The sequence below is a fragment of the Pleurodeles waltl genome, chromosome 6 (genome assembly GCF_031143425.1).
Source record: "Pleurodeles waltl isolate 20211129_DDA chromosome 6, aPleWal1.hap1.20221129, whole genome shotgun sequence".
Classification (NCBI taxonomy): Eukaryota; Metazoa; Chordata; class Amphibia; order Caudata; family Salamandridae; genus Pleurodeles; species Pleurodeles waltl.
This window is the reverse complement of record NC_090445.1, coordinates 1,224,331,539-1,224,352,907: the sequence shown is the minus strand read 5'-3', so window position 1 is coordinate 1,224,352,907 and position 21,369 is coordinate 1,224,331,539. Positions and strand designations below refer to the sequence as shown.

General features: G+C 46.6%; 1 protein-coding gene across 3 annotated transcripts in view; it reads left to right on the top strand.

The window, feature by feature from the left end:
* Positions 1–21,369, top strand: part of GBF1 (golgi brefeldin A resistant guanine nucleotide exchange factor 1) — a 1,570,387-nt gene that overhangs the window by 1,387,021 nt on the left and 161,997 nt on the right. For all 3 annotated transcript variants that reach the window (XM_069240539.1, XM_069240538.1, XM_069240540.1), the window contains one exon: positions 3,550–3,663. In XM_069240539.1, the coding sequence (XP_069096640.1) occupies positions 3,550–3,663 (114 nt within the window). The remainder of the gene's footprint in view (positions 1–3,549; positions 3,664–21,369) is intronic.

Below are 21,369 nucleotides of genomic sequence, written 5' to 3'. Positions count from 1 at the left end.
CAGGTAAGTGTCAGAAAAGTAATGCAAACAGTGTAGAATTACAATAGGTTGCATTAGGCAAGCATAGGTGTAGGGGCAACACAAACTATATACTCCAAAAGTGGAATACTTATGACTATACATGGAAATCCCCTATGAGAGAAGGAATATTTTCTTACCTGTAACTCCAGTTCTCTCGTAGGGGTGTCTCAGGTATACCATTATCTCAGCTAGCACTGCCTACAAAAAGAACTGAGGTGTAGGAAGTTGGCTCTGTATGTACTATTTCAAAGTAAGAAATAGCATGCACAGAGTCAAAGGGTTCCCCTTAGAGGTAAGATAGTGGAAAAAATAGATCATTCTCATGCTCTATTTTGTGGTAGTGTGGTCGAGCAGTAGGCTCATTAGATGTTATCAGATGGTAGTGTTAAGCATTTGTTGTACACACACAGGCAATAAATGAGGAACACACACTCAGAGACAATTCCAGGCCAATAGGTTTTTATATAGAAAAATATATTTTCTTAGTTTATTTTAAACCACAGGTTCAAGATTTACAAACAATACTTTAAATGAAAGGTATTTCACTTAGGAACTTTAGGAACTTTGAATTAGCAAAATAGCATATACAGCTTTCACACAAATGGCAATAAGCTATTTTAAAACTGGACACTTTTCCACATTTCCTGGGGGAGGGAAGTGTTTGTTAGTTTTGCAGGTAAGTAAACCACCTACAGGGTTCAAAGTTGGGTCCAAGGTAGCCCACCGTTGGGGGTTCAGGGCAACCGAAAATATACCACACCAGCAGCTCAGGGCCGGTCAGGTGCAGAGGTCAAAGTGGTGCCCAGAACACATAGGCTTCAATGGAGAAGGGGGTGCCCCGGTTCCAGTCTGCCAGCAGGTTAGTACCCGCGTCTTCAAAGGGCAGACCAGGGGGGTTTTGTAGGGCACCGGGGGGGACACAAGTCAGCACAAAAAGTATACCCTCAGCGGCACGGGGGCGGCCGGGTGCAGTGTGCAAACAGGCGTCAGGTTCGCAATAGGTTTCAATGGGAGACCAAGGGGTCTCTTCAGCGATGCAGGCAAGGGGGGGGCTCCTCGGGGTAGCCACCACCTGGGCAAGGGAGAGGGCCACCTGGGGGTCGCTCCTGCACTGGAGGTCGGATCCCTCAGGTCCTGGGGGCTGCGGGTGCAGTGTCTTTACCAGGCGTCAGGTCTTTGAAGCAGGCAGTCGCTTTCAGGGGGAGCCTCGGGATTCCCTCTGCAGGTGTCGCTGTGGGGGCTCAGGGGGGGTCAACTCTGGCTACTCACGGTCTAGCAGTCGCCGGGGAGTCCTCCCTGTAGTGTTTGTTCTCCACAAGTCGAGTCGGGGGCGTCTGGTGCAGAGTGCAAAGTCTCACGCTTCCGGCGGGAAACGTGTGTTGTTTCAAAGTTGCTTCTTTGTGGCAAAGTTGCAGTCGTTGTGGAGCAGAGCCGCTGTCCTCAGGAGTTCTTGGTCCTTCTAGATGCAGGGTAGTCCTCTGAGGCTTCAAAGGTCGCTGGACCCTGTGGAACGCGTCGCTGGAGCAGTTTCTTTAGAAGTGGGTAGAGAGGCCGGTAGAGCTGGGGCCAAAGCAGCTGGTGTCTCCGTCTTCTCTGCAGGTTTTTCAGCTCAGCAGTCCTTCTTCGTCTTAGGTTGCAGGAATCTATCTTGCTGTGTTCTGGGAGCCCCTAAATACTCAATTTAGGGGTGTGTTTAGGTCTGGGGGTTAGTAGCCAATGGCTGCTAGCCCTGAGGGTGGCTACACCCTCTTTGTGCCTCCTCCCTGAGGGGAGGGGGGCACATCCCTATCCCTATTGGGGGAATCCTCCATCTGCAAGATGGAGGATTTCTAAAAGTCAGAGTCACCTCAGCTCAGGACACCTTAGGGGCTGTCCTGACTGGCCAGTGACTCCTCCTTGTTTTTCTAATTATCTCCTCCGGCCTTGCCGCCAAAAGTGGGGCCGTGGCCGGAGGGGGCAGGCAACTCCACTAGCTGGAGTGCCCTGGGGTGCTGTAACAAAGGGGGTGAGCCTTTGAGGCTCACCGCCAGGTGTTACAGTTCCTGCAGGGGGAGGTGAGAAGCACCTCCACCCAGTACAGGCTTTGTTACTAGCCACAGAGTGACAAAGGCACTCTCCCCGTGTGGCCAGCAACATGTCTGGTGTGTGGCAGGCTGCTAAAACTAGTCAGCCTACACTGGTAGTCGGTTAAGGTTTCAGGGGGCATCTCTAAGATGCCCTCTGGGGTGTATTTTACAATAAAATGTACACTGGCATCAGTGTGCATTTATCGTGCTGAGAAGTTTGATACCAACCTTCACAGTTTTCAGTGTAGCCATTATGGTGCTGTGGAGTTCGTGCATGACAGACTCCCAGACCATATACTCTTATGGCTACCCTGCACTTAAAATGTCCAAGGTTTTGCTTAGACACTATAGGGGCATAGTGCTCATGCACTTATGCCCTCACCTATGGTATAGTTGCACCCTGCCTTAGGGCTGTAAGGCCTGCTAGAGGGGTGACTTATCTATACCTATAGGCAGTGTGAGGTTGGCATGGCACCCTGAGGGGAGTGCCATGTCGACTTAGTCATTTTATCCCCACCAGCACACACAAGCTGGCAAGCAGTGTGTCTGTGCTGAGTGAGGGGTCCCCAGGGTGGCAGTCATTTTATCCCCACCAGCACACACAAGCTGGCAAGCAGTGTGTCTGTGCTGAGTGAGGGGTCCCCAGGGTGGCATAAGACATGCTGCTGCCCTTAGAGACCTTCTCTGGCATCAGGGCCCTTGGTACCAGGGGTACCAGTTACAAGGGGCTTACCTGGATGCCAGGGTGTGCCAATTGTGGAAACAAAGGTACAGGTTAGGGAAAGAACACTGGTGCTGGGGCCTGGTTAGCAGGCATCAGCACACTTTCAAATCATAACTTGACATCAGCAAAGGCAAAAAGTCAGGGGGTAACCATGTCAAGGAGGCATTTCCGTATCTCAGCTAGCACTGCCTACAAAAAGAACTGAGGTAACTGCCTCTCTCTAGGTATGATGAGATACTGGAGGACTAGCTGTTCTTAAGGACAATCTATTTTTTTCTTCATTTATAATGGCAGCCTATGGGCTAGAGTGCCCTGCACTGCTTCATCCTTATTTTGCATTGTAAAATGGTTTGTGAAAGATTTTTTCTGCTAAATTCCAAGCTGGTTCATGCATTTGAATGCATGTGCCTTAGCTATTTGTCCTTTTTTTAAACAAACAAGATGCCGAATTTTGGACACTGTAGCCTTTCCTTTAGGCTGCATGTTGACATTTTTAAGTGACTTTGCAGGCCTTTCTTAAGTAAGACGAACTTGAACACTTATGAAGTTATATTAGAAAAAGTGATCCGGGGTCCCCGTAGGCGGGTGGAACTAGTCAACACTTAGGAGTATCATGGAAATACCCCTACGAGAGAACTGGAGTTACAGGTAAGCAACTATTCCTTCTTTACAACTATGCTGTTTGTGAGTAAGTTTATCCCTGGAATGTCAAATTTCTATTTTGGATTTCTTTCTCAGGTTTTCCTGCAGCACCTGTCACCTCTACTCTCATTAGCGACATTTGCAGCTTTGTGGCTTACTATACTTGACTTCATGGACAAGTATATGCATGCTGGATGCAGCGACTTACTGGTAAGGACGCCAAGTTGTACCTTAAGAGATGCTTAAATTTAAGAGATGCTTTCACACATGGAGATGTTGATTACCAGTAAGTATCAATTCTGTTAGAGATAATGGAGAGCCATTTAAGAGTGAGGGTGCTTAATTTCAGGCAAGAATTATGAGTGTACCTTGAGCTTACACCTCATTTATAAATCAAGAGTTCTTAAGGATAATTATTGCCACAGGTATCTGATAGAGACTTCTAGCTGCAGCTTCCTTACCTTAGAATTCCCTTGCGTCAGCTTCGAATCTGGAATTTTTCTGCTGAGCAGTACCCTGTGCGCACAGTCGGACGGCGACGACCAGCTCCGCGTGCGCTGTCAGCATTGTTGGAGCAGTCTATGACATCACGGTTGTCTATATAGACGCTGTCCCGGCGCACGTACGTCAATTCTTTCTCCACGCCGGTTAAGCGCAGTTCCGGAAAGAGCTACCCTTCTTCGACGGTTTGTCGAGGCTTTTTTGACTGTTTGAAGTCATGTCTTAGAGAAAGACAGAGTTCAAGCTGTGTGGTGCGTGTTCACGGACAACACTACCGCAATGTGGTACTGCAACAAGCAGGGCGGTGTGGGGTCGTGGACCCTTTGTCAAGAGGCTTTACGTCTCTGGACATGGCTGGAACAGCAGGGCATGACCCTGGTGGTTCAACACCTAGCAGGTTCTCTGAACGCCAGGGCAGACGAGCTCAGCCGAAAATGCTTAGAGGATCACGAATGGTGTCTCCATCCGGAGGTGGCACAAGGACTCTTTCAGCAGTGGGGAGAGCGTTGGTTAGATCTGTTCGCCTCCGTAGACAACGCGCAATGTCAGCAGTTTTGCGTGTTGGAGTTTCCAAGGGGGCTATCGCTAGGCGACGCTTTTCGTTGCGAGTGGAGTTCAGGCCTCCTGGACGCCTTTCCGCCTATACCACTTCTGCCCAGAGTTCTCAAGAAAATCAAGAATGACCGGGCCCAAGTAATCCTAGTGGCTTCGGATTGGGCACAAAGAGTTTGGTATCCAGAGCTTCTCAAAATGAGCATTGGTCGTCCAATCAGGCTGCCTCTTCGGGAGGATCTTCTGTCGCAGAAGCAGGGGAAGGTTCTCCACCCGAACCTGTCAACTCTGCGCCTTCATGCGTGGAGATTGAGCGGTGACAGTTGATTATGATCTCCCGCCCGAGGTCTGTGATGTCATTCTGGCAGCCAGGCGTCCCTCTAGTAAGTCGATCTACGCCTGCCGTTGGAAACGTTTTGTTTCATATTGTACAGAGAGGTCTATTGATCCTCTTTCTTCTTCTCTGTCTAACATCCTTTTGTTTATATTGTCTCTCGCCCAGCAGGGTTCCTCCTCAGGGACTCTCAAGGGCTATCTTGCAGCCTTATCGGCTTTTCTTCAGTTGCCTGATCAACCATCTCTGTTTAAATCACCTATAGTACAAAGGTTTTTGATAGGGCATGTACATCTGTTCCCACCTGTGCCTTTCGTTATGCCCCAGTGGGATCTTAATCTGGCTCTTACCTTCCTTATGTGTGCTCCCTTCGAGCCCTTACATAACTGTCCTCTCCGGCTGCTCACTATTAAAACCGCCTTTTTGGTGGCAATTACATCTGCTAGGAGAGTGAGTGAGCTGCAGGCTTTATCTTCAAAGCCACTGTATCTCACGAAATATCCCGACAAGGTAGTATTAAGAACTCATGCCTCTTTCCTCCTCAAGGTGGTGACCCCTTTCCATCTGGGTCAAAATATCACCCTGCCCACCTTCTTTGCACCACCGCATCCCTCTAAGGAAGAGGAGCGTCTCCATCGGCTGGACCCAAAAAGAGCGTTGACCGCAGTAAAGAGTTTCGGGTGGACGACCAACTCTTTGTGGGGTACGTTGGTGCAAAGATCGGTCGGGCGGTGCAGAAACGATCCATTTTGCGCTGGGTCGTTCTCTGTATAAAGATCTGCTACACTTTGGCAAAGAAGCAGCCTCCCGAGGGCTTGAGAGCTCATTCTACTAGGGGGAAAGCTGCTACCACTGCGTTAGCATGTAGATTACCGGTGGTGGACATCTGTCAGGCTGCAACGTGGGCTTCTTTGCACACGTTTGCAAAACACTACTGCCTGGATAGCCAGCTGAGAAGATTTTGCCCGGTCTGTTTTGCAGGACTTCCAAGTATAAAAATCTCCTTCAGCCCCACCGCCAGGGGTTATAGCTTGGATATCTATTCTGAGGTAAGGAAGCTGCAGCTAGAATCTCTATCAGATGAAAAAGTTACTTACCTTCGGTAACGAGGTATCTGGTAGAGACACTATCTAGCTGCAGATTCCTTACACCCACCCAAGCCTCCCCGCTCTGCAGATATTTTTATACAAATATATACATAGGTAATATATATATATATATATATACATATATATATATATATATATATATATATGTATATGTTCGATGGCATGTGTAGCTGCAGATACACATGCTGTGCATTATCCTGCCATCTAGTGTTGGGCTCGGAGTGTTACAAGTTGTTTTTCTTCAAAGAAGTATTTTCGAGTCACAAGATTGAGGGACTCCTCCCCTTTCGGCTCCATTGCGCATGGGCGTCGACTCCATCTTAGATTGTTTTCTTTCCGCCATCGGGTTCGGACGTGTTCCTCTTCGCTCAGTGTTTCGGTTCGGAAAGTTAGTTAAATCTCTGAAAATTCGACGGTATTGTTTGCGTTCGGTATCGGGTTAGTAATAGCACATCGACACCGAAGAAAAGAAGAGCTCCGGTAGCCCTTCGGGGCTTCCATTCCCCGCCGGGGCCTGTCGGCCAGACCGCGTGCATCTTCAAGGCTCATGGAACGGACCCCATTCCGCTTCTGCCCCGAATGCCACAATAAGTATCCTTATACAGACCAGCATTCGGTCTGTAATTTGTGTTTGTCCCCCAAACACAAAGAGGATACCTGCGAGGCCTGTCGGGCATTTCGGTCAAAGAAGACGCTACGGGACCGGAGAGCTCGAAGGCTTCAAATGGCATTGACGCCGGCAGGTCACCACGACGTTGAAGAAGAGGAGACTTTCTCCATTCCTGCGAAAGTGAGCAGCCGGCGAGGCAACAAACCGGGAGTAAAACTGCCCTGGACAAAACTCACACAAAAATAATGAAAGCCCAGGGGACGCCTCTGTCTGCAGGCCATGGCTTAACCCGTAAGCACGGTGACCAACCATCGGCACCGAAAAAGGGCACACACGTGTCGAAGACATCCGACTCCGGTCGAGATACCGGCACAGAGTATACTCGGCACCGAGATAATGGCTTCGACCAAACTCGGCACCGAGATATCGGCACCCCGAAACCGAAAAAGGTGGCTTTGGAGCCGAAAAAGACTGCTGAAAAGGTTTCGGTGCCGAAACATCCAGCCTCGGAGCCGAAACAGAGCTCCTATACCGAAGAACAAGGCCTTTCATCACAGCTACAAGGCCATAAATTCGGACAAGATTTAGAGATGGGAGAGCCAGACTATACACAAAGAAGGCTCCATATACAGAAGGACACAGGGAAAATAAGAACTATTCCCCCAATTAAAATGAAACGAAAACTCGCTTTCAAGGAAACAGAAAAACAGCTGAAGGCTAAAGTGGCTAAAGAAAAAACTCCACCACTTTTTTCTCCACAGCCATCGCCACCGCACTCACCGCAACTGTCCCCAATTGCAACACCAACAATGATGCAATCACCAACGCACACAGGGATGAGCCAAGATGACCCAGATGCATAGGATCTATACGATGCACCAGTATCTGACAATAGTCCGGATTGCTATCCGGCAAGACCCTCACCACCAGAAGACAGTACTGCTTACATGCAGGTGGTGTCCAGAGCAGCTACTTTTCACAATGTAGCACTGCATGCAGAACCTATAGAGGATGACTTTTTATTCAATACCCTGTCATCAACACATAGCCAATCCCAGAGTCTGCCTATGTTACCAGGCATGTTAAAACACGCGAAACAGGTGTTTCAAGACCCAGTCAGAGGCAGAGCCATCACACCTAGGGTGGAGAAGAAGTACAAACCTCACGCAACAACTAACACCTGACTCTGTGGTAGTAGGGGCAGCCCGGAAAAGGGCAAACTCACAGACTTCTGGGGATGCACCACCACCCGACAAAGAAAGTCGAAAGTTTGATGCAGCAGGGAAAAGGGTTGCAGCACAAGCAGCCAATCAATGACGCATTGCCAATTCACAAGCTTTATTGGCAAGATATGACAGGGCTCATTGGGACGAAATGCAGCATTTCATTGAACATCTTCCCAAAGAGATTCAAAAGCGTGCACAAGTGGTGGAGGAGGGCCAAAGTATCTCCAACAATCAGATACGATCGGCTATGGACGCAGCTGACACAACCGCCAGAACTAGACACAGCGGTCACTATTCGGAGACACGCATGGCTACGCACCTCCGGATTTAAGCCAGAGATCCAGCAGGCTGTGCTTAATGTGCCTTTTAATGGACAACAATTGTTTGGGCCGGAGGTGGATACAGCTATAGAAATGCTAAAGAAAGACACGGACACGGCCAAAGCCATGGGCGCGCTCTACTCCCCACAGAGCAGAGGCACCTTTAGGAAGCCACACTGTAGAGGGGGGTTTCGAGCCCAAAGCACACAACCTTCAACCTCACAGGCCAGACCCACATACCAGGGCCAATACCAAAGAGGAGGCTTTCGGGGACAATATAGGGGTGGACAGTTCCCTAAAACAAGAGGGAAATTCCAAAGCCGAAAAACCCCACAAACTAAACAGTGACTCCAATGTCACAAATCCCCAACACATAACACCAGTGGTGGGGGAGACTCACAGATTATTCATAAAATTGGGAACACATAACTACGGACTCCTTGGTCCTAGCCATTATCCAACATGGTTATTGCATAGAATTCCTACAATTACCACCAAATGTGCCTCCAAAAGCACACAACATGTCCAAACAGCACTTGGATCTATTACAACTAGAAGTCCAAGCGTTGTTACAAAAAGAGGCAATAGAACTAGTACCCAACCATCAGAAAGGAACAGGTGTTTATTCCCTGTATTTTCTAATACCAAAAAAGGACAAAACACTGAAACCCATCTTAGATCTCAGAACACTAAGGCCCTCATTCTGAGTCTGGCGGGCGGCGGAGGCCGCCCGCCAGACTTCCCCCCTCCAAAGTACCGCTCCGCGGTCCAGAGACCGCGGAGGGTATTCCAAGTTTTCCCCTGGACTGGCGGGCGGCCGCCAAAAGGCCGCCCACCAGCCCAGGGGAAAACGACCTTCCCACCATGAAGCTGGCTCGTAATCGAGCCGGCGGTGTGGGAAGGTGCGACGGGTGCTACTGCACCCGTCGCGTATTTCACTGTCTGCTACGCAGACAGTGAAATACTAGCGGGGCCCTCTTACGGGGGCCCCTGCAGTGCCCATGCCATTGGCATGGGCACTGCAGGGGCCCCCAGGGGCCCCACGACAATCCTTACCGCCATCCTGTTCCTGGCGGGCGAGCCGCCAGGAACAAGATGGCGGTAAGGATTGTCAGAATCCCCTCGGCGGCGCAGCGAGCTGCGCCGCCTTGGAGGATTCTTAGGGGCAGTGGAAAACCGGCGGGAGACCGGCGGTTTTCCCTTTATGACCGCGGCCAAAGCGCCGCGGTCAGAATGCCCAAGGGAGCACCGCCGGCCTGTCGGCGGTGCTCCCGCCCCCGTTGGCCCTGGCGGTTCTCTACCGCCAGGGTCAGAATGAGGGCCTAAATCTTTACATCAAATCAGATCACTTTCACATGGTGACACTTCAAGACGTGATTCCCTTGCTCAAACATCAAGTCTACATGTCAACATTAGACCTCAAGGATGCTTACTTCCATATACCCATACATCCTTCCCACAGGAAATACTTAAGGTTTGTAATCCAAGGAGTACATTACCAATTCAAAGTGTTACCATTCGGGATAACAACAGCACCAAGGGTATTTACAAAATGCCTTGCAGTAGTAGCTGCATTTATCAGAAGACAGCACATACACGTATTCCCGTACCTAGACGATTGGTTAATAAAAACCAGCACTCAGAAACAGTGTCTTCAACACACAAAATACGTCATAGAAACCCTTCACAAGCTAGGGTTCTCAATAAACTACCTAAAATCACACTTAAAACTGTGTCAAATACAACAATACTTGGGAGCAAAAATCAACACAGAAAAAGGGATTGCCACTCCAAGCCCACAAAGGGTACAAGCATTCCAAAACGTAATACAAAGCATGCACCCAAACCAACAGCATCAAGTAAAGTTAGTGATGAAACTTCTAGGAATGATGTCTTCATGCATAGCCATTGTCCCAAACTCAAGATTACACATGCGGCCCTTACAACAGTGCCTAGCGACACAATGGACACAAGCACAGGGTCAACTTCAAGATCTAGTGTTGATAGACTGCCAAACACACTCCTCGCTTCAATGGTGGAATCCTATCAATTTAAACCAAGGGCGGCCTTTCCAGGACCCAGTGCCCCAATACATGATCACAACAGATGCTTCCATGGTAGGGTGGGGAACACACCTCAACCAACACAGCATCCAGGGACAATGGGACACTCAACAAAGACAACTTCATATAAATCAACTAGAACTACTAGCAGTGTTTCTAGCATTGAAAGCATTTAAACTGTTAATAGCCCACAAACACATTCTTGTCAAAACAGACAACATGACAACAATGTATTACCTAAACAAACAGGGAGGGACACACGCATCACAGCTGTGTCTCTTAGCACAGAAGATTTGGCATTGGGCGATTCACAATCACATTTGCCTAATAGCACAGTACATCCCAGGAATTCAAAACCAGTTGACTGACAATCTCAGTCGAGATCACCAACAGACCCACGAATGGGAAATTCATCCCCAGATACTGCAAACTTACTTTCAAAACTGGGGAACACCGCAAATAGACCTATTTGCAACAAAAGCAAACTCAACATGCCAAAACTTCGCATCCAGGTACCCACACCCTCAATCCAAGGGCAATGCGTTATGGATGAGTTGGTCAGGGATATTTGCTTACGCTTTTCCCCCTCTCCCACTCCTTCCGTATATCTAGTAAACAAATTGAGTCAAAACAAACTCAAACTAATACTAGTAGCACCAACTTGGGCTCGCCAACCATGGTACACAACACTACTAGACCTGTCAGTAGTACCTCATGTCAAACTACCAAACAGACCAGCTCTGTTATCTCAACACAAACAACAGATCAGACACCCGAATCCAGCATCGCTCAATCTAGCAATCTGGCTCCTGAAGTCTTAGAATTTGGACATCTAGACCTTACACAAGAATGTATGGAGGTCATTAAACAAGCTAGGAAACCTACTTCATGACATTGCTACGCAAATGAATGGAAAAGATTTGTTTATTACTGTCATAATAATCAAATTCAACCACTACATGCGTCAACAAAAAACATTGTAAGCTACTTATTACACTTACAAAAATCTAAGCTAGCTTTTTCATCCATTAAAATACATCTCACAGCAGTTTCTGCCTATCTGCAAATTACACATTCAACATCACTCTTTAGAATCCCAGTCATAAAAGCATTCATGGAGGGTCTAAAAAGAATCATTCCCCCAAGGACACCACAGTGCCTTCATGGAATCTCAATATTGTATTAACACGACTCATGGGTCCACCATTTGAACCCATGTACTCTTGTGGGATGCAATACTTAACATGGAAAGTAGCCTTCCTAATAGCTATCACATCTCTTAGAAGAGTAGGTGAAATACAAGCATTTACCATACAGGAACCCTTTATACAAATACACAAACATAAAGTGGTTCTACGCACAAATCCCAAATTTTTACCAAAAGTTATATCACCATTCCACTTAAATCAAACTGTAGAACTCCCAGTATTTTTTCCACAACCAGACTCTGTAGCTGAAAGAGCATTACATACATCAAAAGGGCACTAATGTATTACATTGATAGAACCAAACAATTTCGCAAAACAAAACAATTGTTTGTAGCTTTTCAAAAACCTCATGCAGGAAATCCAATATCCAAACAAGGCATTGCCAGATGGATAGTTAAGTGTATTCAAACCTGCTATGTAAAAGCAAAGAGAGACCTGCCTATTACACCAAAGGCACACTCCACTAGAAAGAAAGGCGCCACAATTGCCTTTCTAGGAAATATACCCATGACAGAAATCTGTAAGGCAGCCACATGGTCTACGCCTCATACATTCACAAAACAGTACTGTGTGGATGTGTTAACAACACAACAAGCCACAGTAGGACAGGCAGTATTACGGACATTATTTCAAACAACTTCAACTCCTACAGGCTAAACCACCGCTTTTGGACATTCTTGTCAAAACAGACAACATGACAACAATGTATTATCTAAACAAACAGGGAGGAACACACTCAACACAGTTGTGTCTCCTAACACAGAAAATATGGCATTGGGCGATACACAACCACATTCGCCTAATAGCACAGTTCATTCCAGGGATTCAGAATCAATTAGCAGACCATCTCTCTCGGGATCACCAACGGATCCACGAATGGGAGATTCATCCCCAAGTACTACACACTTACTTCCAAAATTGGGGAACACCACAAATAGACCTGTTTGCAACAAAAGAAAACGCAAAATGCCAAAACTTCGCATCCAGGTACCCACAGGATCAGTCTCTGGGCAATGCGTTATGGATGAGTTGGTCAGGGATATTTGCATACGCTTTTCCCCCTCTCCCACTCCTTCCATATCTAGTAAACAAGTTGAGTCAAAACAAACTCAAACTCTTACTCATAGCACCAACTTGGGCAAGACAACCTTGGTACACAACACTACTAGACCTCTCAGTAGTGCCTCATATCAAACTACCAAACAGACCAGATCTGTTAACTCAACACAATCAACAGATCACACACCCCAATCCAGCATCGCTGAATCTAGCAATCTGGCTCCTGAAGTCTTAGAATTCGGACACTTACACCTTACACAGGAATGTATGGAAGTCATAAAACAAGCTAGAAAACCAACCACTAGACATTGCTATGCAAATAAGTGGAAAAGGTTTGTTTATTATTGTCATAATAATCAAATTAAAGCCTTACACTCATCTGCTAAAGATATCGTAAGCTACTGACTACATTTGCAAAAGTCAAAACTAGCTTTTTCATCCATTAAGATACATCTTACCGCAATTTCAGCTTACCTGCAAATTACCCACTCAACTTCACTGTTTAGGATACCAGTCATAAAAGCCTTTATGGAAGGCCTAAAAAGAATTATACCACCAAGAACACCACCAGTTCCTTCATGGAACCTCAACATTGTCTTAACGCGACTCATGGGGCCACCTTTTGAACCCATGCACTCATGTGAAATGCAATATTTAACATGGAAAGTTGCATTTCTAATTGCCATCACATCTCTAAGAAGAGTCAGTGAAATACAAGCATTTACCATACAAGAACCATTTATTCAAATACACAAGCATAAAGTAGTTCTAGGGACAAATCCAAAATTTTTACCAAAAGTCATATCACCGTTCCACTTGAATCAAACAGTAGAACTACCAGTGTTCTTCCCACAACCAGATTCTGTAGCTGAGAGCACTACATACATTAGACATCAAAAGAGCGTTAATGTACTACATTGACAGAACAAAACAAATTCGGAAAACAAAACAATTATTTGTTGCTTTCCAAAAACCTCATACAGGAAATCCTATTTCCAAACGAGGCATTGCTAGATGGATAGTTAAATGCATTCAAACCTGTTATCTCAAAGCAAAAAGAGAACTGCCTATTACACCGAGGGCACACTCAACTAGAAAGAAAGGTGCTACCATGGCCTTTCTAGGAAACATTCCAATGACTGAAATATGTAAGGCAGCCACATGGTCTACTCCTCATACGTTTACCAAGCACTACTGTGTGGATGTGTTAACAGCACAACAAGCCACAGTAGGACAAGCAGTACTACAAACTTTGTTTCAAACAACTTCAACTCCTACAGGCTGAACCACCGCTTTTGGGGAGATAACTGCTTACTAGTCTATGCAAAGCATGTGTATCTGCAGCTACACATGCCATCGAACGGAAAATGTCACTTACCCAGTGTACATCTGTTCGTGGCATGAGTCGCTGCAGATTCACATGCGCCCACCCGCCTCCCCGGGAGCCTGTAGCAGTTTCGAAGTTGATCTTGAACATTTGTAAATTCGTAAATATATCACTTTAAACTACATTATGTACAGACATGTGTACTCCATTGCGTGGGCACTATTACTATAATACACAACTCCTACCTCACCCTCTGCGGGGAAAACAATCTAAGATGGAGTTGACGCCCATGCGCAATGGAGCCAAAAGGGGAGGACTCCCTCGATCTCGTAACTCGAAAGACTTCTTCGAAGAAAAACAACGTGTAACACTCCGAGCCCAACACCAGATGGCGGGATGTGCAAAGCATGTGAATCTGCAGCGACTCATGCCACGAGCAGATGTACACTGGGTAAGTGACATTTTCCATATGGATATATATATATATGTTCGATGGCATGTGTAGCTGCAGATACACATGCTTTGCACATCCCGACATCTAGTGTTGGGCTCGGAGTGTTACAAGTTGTTTTTCTTCGAAGAAGTCTTTTCGAGTCACGAGATCGAGGGACTCATCCTCTTTCGGCTCCATTGCGCATGGGCGTCAACTCCATCTTAGATTGTTTTCTTTCTGCCATCGGGTTCGGACGTGTTCCTTTTCGCTCCGCGTTTCGGTTCGGAAAGATAGTTAGAATCTCGGAAAATTTGACGGTATTGTTTGCGTTCGGTATCGGGTTAGTTATAACAGATCGACACCGAATTTTGAAGAGCTCCGGTGGCCCTTCGGGGTTTTTCGATTCCCCGTCGGGGCCTGGTCGGCCCGACCACGTGTCTCTTCAAGGCTAATGGAACGGACCCCATTCCGCTTCTGCCCCAAATGTCACAACAAGTATCCCTATTCAGATCAGCACCTGGTCTGTAACTTGTGTTTGTCTCCAGAACAGAAAGAAGATACTTGTGAAGCCTGTCGAGCGTTTCGGTCGAGGAAGACATTAAGAGACCGAAGAGCGAGAAGACTGCAGATGGCGTCGGCGCCGACAGGACAAAGACACTTGGAGGAGGAAGAAGAAACCTTCTCCATTGAGGAGTCTGACTCGGACGAGGTCCATCCCGAACAGACGCCAAAAACCGTGAGTAAGACGTCGACACACAAGACTCAAGAGAAGACCACAAAAGCCCAGGGGACGCCACCGCCAACAGGCCATGGCTTAACCCGAAAAATAGGTGACCGATCATCAACACCGAAAAAGGGCACGCATGTGTCGAAGACATCCGACTCCGGTCGAGATACCGGCACACAGCAAACTCGACCCCAAGACAGCGGGTCCGAGCAAGTTCTGCACCGAGAGGGTGGCACCGAAACGAGTCGGCACCGAGAGACCGGGACGCCGAAAATAAAAAAAGTGTCGTCGGAGCCGAAAAAGACAGCCGAAAAGGTTTCCATTCCGAAACATCCGGCCTCGGAACCAAAATCAGGTTCCTACACAGAGGAACAGGGACTGTCCTCACAAATGCAAGGACATAAGTTCGGACAAGAACTAGAGTCAGTGGAGCCAGACTACACTCAGAGAAGGCTCCACATCCAAAAGGACACAGGGAAGATAAGTACTCTTCCCCCAATTAGGATGAAAAGAAGACTTGCCTTTCAAGAAAAAGACAAGCAGCCACAGGCAAAGGTGGCAAGACAAGTAACACCGCCTCCATCTCCACCACGCTCAACGCACACATCACCGGTAGCCACTCCACCACTGATGCAGTCCCCAACTCATACTGGAATGAGTCAGGATAATCCAGACGCATGGGATCTTTATGATGCGCCAGTGTCAGATAACAGCCCAGACTGTTAACCAGCGAGACCGTCACCACCTGAGGACAGTACAGCCTACACACAGGTGGTGTCAAGAGCAGCGGCATTTCATAATGTCACCCTGCATGCAGAGCCTATTGAGGATGACTTTTTATTTAACACACTATCCTCCACTCATAGCCAATACCAAAGCCTCCCTATGCTACCGGGAATGCTAAAACACTCCAAACAGGTGTTTCAGGAGCCTGTGAAGGGCAGGGCTATAACTCCCAAGGGTGGAGAAAAAATGCAAGCCACCGCCAACAGACCCGGTATATATCACGCAGCATTTAACACCAGACTCTGTGGTGGTAGGGGCAGCTCGCAAGAGAGCAAACTCTCACACCACGGGAGACGCACCACCTCCAGACAAGGAGAGTCGCAAGTTCGACGCTGCAGTGAAAAGGGTTGCAGCACAAGCGGCCAACCAATGGCGCATTGCCAACTCACAGGCACTGCTGGCAAGATATGATAGGGCTCATTGGGACGAAATGCAACATTTCATTGAACACTTTCCCAAGGAGTTCCAGAAAAGGGCACAACAGGTGGTGGAGGAAGGACAGAGTATCTCGAACAGTCAGACCCGGTCAGCAATGGATGCAGCAGATACAGCTGCTAGGACAGTAAATACTGCAGTAACCATAAGGAGACACGCATGGCTGCGTACATCAGGATTCAAGCCGGAGATACAACAAGCCGTGCTGAATATGCCTTTTAACGGACAGCAGTTGTTTGGGCCGGAGGTGGACACTACTATCGAAAAACTTAAAAAGGACACAGATACGGCCAAAGCCATGGGCGCACTCTACTCCCCACAGAGCAGAGGCACATTTAGCAAAACGCAGTTTAGAGGGGGGTTTCGAGGACAAACTACAGAAACCACAACCTCACAAAAAAGGCCTCTTATCAGAGCCAATATCAGCGGGGAAGTTTTCGGGGACAATATAGAGGGGGACAATTCCAAAAGAGTAGAGGGAAGTTCCAAAACTACTCAAAACAAGCAGTGACTTCCACGTCACAAATCCCCAACACATAACACCTGTGGGGGGGAGACTGACCAAATTTTACAAACATTGGGAGGAAATAACAACAGACACTTGGGTCCTAGGAATTATCTAGCATGGTTATTGCATAGAATTTCTCAAATTCCCTCCAAACGTCCCACCGAAAACACACAATATGTCAAAACAACACATGGACCTTCTAAGACTAGAGGTCCAAGCGTTGCTACAAAAAGAAGCAATACAATTAGTACCAATTCATCAGAAAGGAACAGGAGTATACTATCTGTACTTTCTCATACCCAAAAAGGACAAGACTCTAAGACCTATATTAGATCTCAGAGCGTTAAATACCTACATTAAATCAGATCACTTTCACATGGTGACATTACAGGACGTAATCCCACTGCTCAAACAACAAGACTACATGACAACTCTAGTCTTAAAGGATGCATATTTCCATATACCGATACATCCTTCACACAGAAAGTACTTAAGGTTTGTATTCCAAGGAGTACATTACCAATTCAAGGTGTTGCCATTCGGAATAACAACTGCGCCAAGAGTTTTTACAAAATGCCTGGCAGTAGTGGCCGCACATATCCGAAGGCAACAAATACATGTGTTCCCGTACCTGGACGATTGGTTAATCAAAACCAACACACTAGAACGGTGTTCACAACACACAAGGTACGTTATAGAAACCCTCCACAAACTAGGTTTCTCAATCAACTACACAAAGTCACACCTTCAGCCGTGTCAGACACAGCAATACTTAGGGGCGACAATCAACACAGCAAAAGGGATTGCCACTCCAAGTCCACAAAGGGTACAGGCATTTCACAATGTAATACAGGCCATGTATCCAAGACAAAAGATACAAGTCAAAATGGTTATGAAACTCCTAGGCATGATGTCCTCATGCATAGCCATTGTCCCAAACGCAAGGTTGCACATGCGGCCCTTACAGCAGTGCCTAGCATCACAATGGTCAGAGGCACTGGGTCAACTTCTAGATCTAGTGTTGATAGACCGCCATACATACACCTCGCTTCAATGGTGGAACAATATTAAACCAAGGGCGACCTTTCCAAGACCCAGTGCTTCAATACGTAATAACAACAGATGCCTCCATGATAGGGTGGGGAGCAGACCTCAATCAACACAGCATCCAGGGACAATGGGACGCTCAGCAAAGACAGTTTCACATAAATCACTTAGAACTACTGGCAGTATTTCTAGTGTTAAAGGCATTTCAACCCATAATAAGCCACAAACACATTCTTGTCAAAACAGACAACATGACAACAATGTATTACCTAAACAAACAGGGCGGAACACACTCAACACAGTTGTGTCTCCTGGCACAGAGAATATGGCATTGGGCGATTCACAACAACATTCGCCTAATAGCACAATTTATTCCAGGGATTCAGAATCAGTTAGCAGACAATCTCTCTCGGGATCACCAACAGATCCACGAATGGGAGATTCACCCCCAAATACTAAACACTTACTTCCAAAGATGGGGAACACCACAAATAGACCTATTTGCAACAAAAGAAAACGCAAAATGCCAAAACTTCGCATCCAGATACCCACAGGATCAGTCTCAGGGCAATGCGTTATGGATGAGTTGGTCAGGGATATTTGCATACGCTTTTCCGCCTCTCCCACTCCTTCCATATCTGGTAAACAAATTGAGTCAAAACAAACTCAAACTCATACTAATAGCACCAACTTGGGCAAGACAACCTTGGTACACAACACTACTAGACCTCTCAGTAGTGCCTCATGTCAAACTTCCAAACAGACCAGATCTGTTAACTCAACACACACAACAGATCAGACACCCAAATCCAGCATCGCTGCATCTAGCAATTTGGCTCCTGAAGTCTTAGAATCCGGACATCTAGACCTTACACAGGAATGTATGGAGGCCATAAAACAAGCTAGAAAACCAACCACTAGACATTGCTATGCAAATAAGTGGAAAAGATTTGTTTATTATTGCCATATTAATCACATTCAACCCTTACACGCATCTGCCAAAGACATCGTAAGCTACTTACTACATTTGCAAAAGTCAAAGCTAGCTTTTTCATCCATTAAGATACATCTTACCGCAATTTCAGCTTATCTGCAAATTACGCACTCAACTTCACTATTTAGGATACCAGCCATTAAAGCGTTTATGGAATGCTTAAAGAGAATTATACCACCAAGAACACCACCAGTTCCTTCGTGGAACCTCAACATTGTCTTAACACGACTCATGGGTCCACCTTTTGAACCCATGCACTCATGTGAAATGCAATACTTAACATGGAATGTTGCATTCCTAATTGCCATCACATCTCTAAGAAGAGTAAGTGAGATACAAGCATTTACCATACAAGAACCATTTATTCAGATACACAAGCATAAAGTAGTTTTACGAACAAATCCCAAATTCTTACCAAAAGTCATATCACGTTCCACTTGAATCAAACGGTAGAACTACCAGTGTTCTTCCCAGAGCCAGATTCTGTAGCTGAAAGAGCACTACATACATTAGACATCAAGAGAGCGTTAATGTACTACATTGACAGAACAAAACAAATTCGGAAAACAAAACAATTATTTTTTGCTTTCCAAAAACCTCATGCAGGAAATCCAATTTCCAAACAAGGCATTGCTAGATGGATAGGTAAATGCATTCAAACCTGTTTTCTCAAAGCAAAAAGACAACTGCCTATTATACCAAAGGCACACTCAACTAGAAAGAAAGGTGATACTATGGCCTTTCTAGGAAACATTCCAATGACTGAAATATGTAAGGCAGCCACATGGTCTACGCCTCATACGTTTACCAAGCACTACTGTGTGGATGTGTTAACAGCACAACAAGCCACAGTAGGCCAAGCAGTACTACGAACTTTGTTTCAAACAACTTCAACTCCTACAGGCTGAACCACCGCTTTTGGGGCGATAACTGCTTACTAGTCTATGCAAAGCATTGTGTATCTGCAGCTACACATGCCATCGAACGGAAAATGTCACTTACCCAGTGTACATCTATTCGTGGCATGAGATGCTGCAGATTCACATGCGCCCACCCGCCTCCCCGGGAGCCTGTAGCTGTTTCGAAGTTGATCTTGAACATTTGTAAATTTGTAAATATATCATCTTAAACTATATTATGTACATACATATTTACTCCATTGCATGGGCACTATTACTATAATACACAACTCCTACCTCACCCTTTGCGGGGAAAACAATCTAAGATGGAGTCGACGCCCATGCGCAATGGAGCCGAAAGGGGAGGAGTCCCTCGATCTCGTGACTCGAAAAGACTTCTTCGAAGAAAAACAACTTGTAACACTCCGAGCCCAACACTAGATGGCGGGATGTGCAAAGCATGTGAATCTGCAGCGTCTCATGCCACGAACAGATGTACACTGGCTAAGTGACATTTTCCATAGATAGATAGATAGATAGATAGATAGATAGATAGATAGATAGATAGATAGATAGATATATGATCTTGGTATTTTTGCCTTTCTTAAAGGCATGTAACAATTTTTACTTCAAACAGTCAAATAAAGAGATAAAATCCATATCTGTTGGTTCTTCCATGACTGCGCTTCTGGCGTGGAAAGTTGTGGGAAAAGAACTGACGTACGCGCCGAGATGGCATCTATATAGACAACCGTGACATCATAGACTGCTCCAACGACGCTGACGACGCACGCAGAGCTGGCCGACGCATGCGGATCTGAATGACACTACCCGACGACGCGCACAGGGTACTGCTCAGCAGAAAAATTCCGGATTCGAAGCTGACGCCAGGGAAAAATAAGGTAAGGAATCTGCAGCTAGATAGAGTCTCTACCAGATACCTCGTTACCGAAGGTAAGTAACTTGTTCTTCTCACCTTTTAATCTGTCCTAGCCTTAACATTGGATCTTGATTCTTTTCCACACAGGTAGCTGTCTTCTTGTGCTAGATAGTGCGATGGTCTTCAACCACAGATCAGCTAATGGATCTGATAACTCTACTGTGTAGGAAAGTCCCTCTTTTTGGCATGGTTACCCCTACTTTTTGCCTGTTTATCAGTGTGTTTAGACTGTTTTTACTGGGGTCCTGCAAACAGGACCCCAGTGATTGTGCTCTCTCCTCTAAATTTGGTTGCTTTGGTATCCTTTGTACCCCACAATTGGCATACTGGTGCACCCCTGTAACTCCCTAGTAAATAGTACTTAGATACCCAGAGCATTGGTACAAAAGAGGTCCCCCATGGGCTGCAGCATGTATTGTGCCACCTATGGGAGCCCATGCAAACTGTCTGCAGGCCTGCCTATGCAGCCTTCATGAAAAGGTGCATGCACCCTTTCACAGCTGGTCACTGCACTAGGTCACTGTAAAGCAGTGGCGGCCCGTTGTTTAGGGCGGAGGGGCCACGCCCCCCCCCTCCCCATGAAGAGTGTCTGTCAGGCTGAGCAAAGGTCAGCCTGACAGACACTCTTCATGTTCAGGTCAGGCAGCCAGGAGTGAGCCATGCGCGATTTGCGCAGACTCCTGGCTGCCTGAGCTGAACTTTGCTGGGCTGAGGAGATCACAATCCCTATGGACGTGACCTCCTCGGCCCAGCAAAGGTGCCTCGAGGCTCTCCCCTGGGTGACGAGGAAAGCCCTGAAGTGCCCAGGACGAGTGTCAATCAGTGACACTTCGTCACA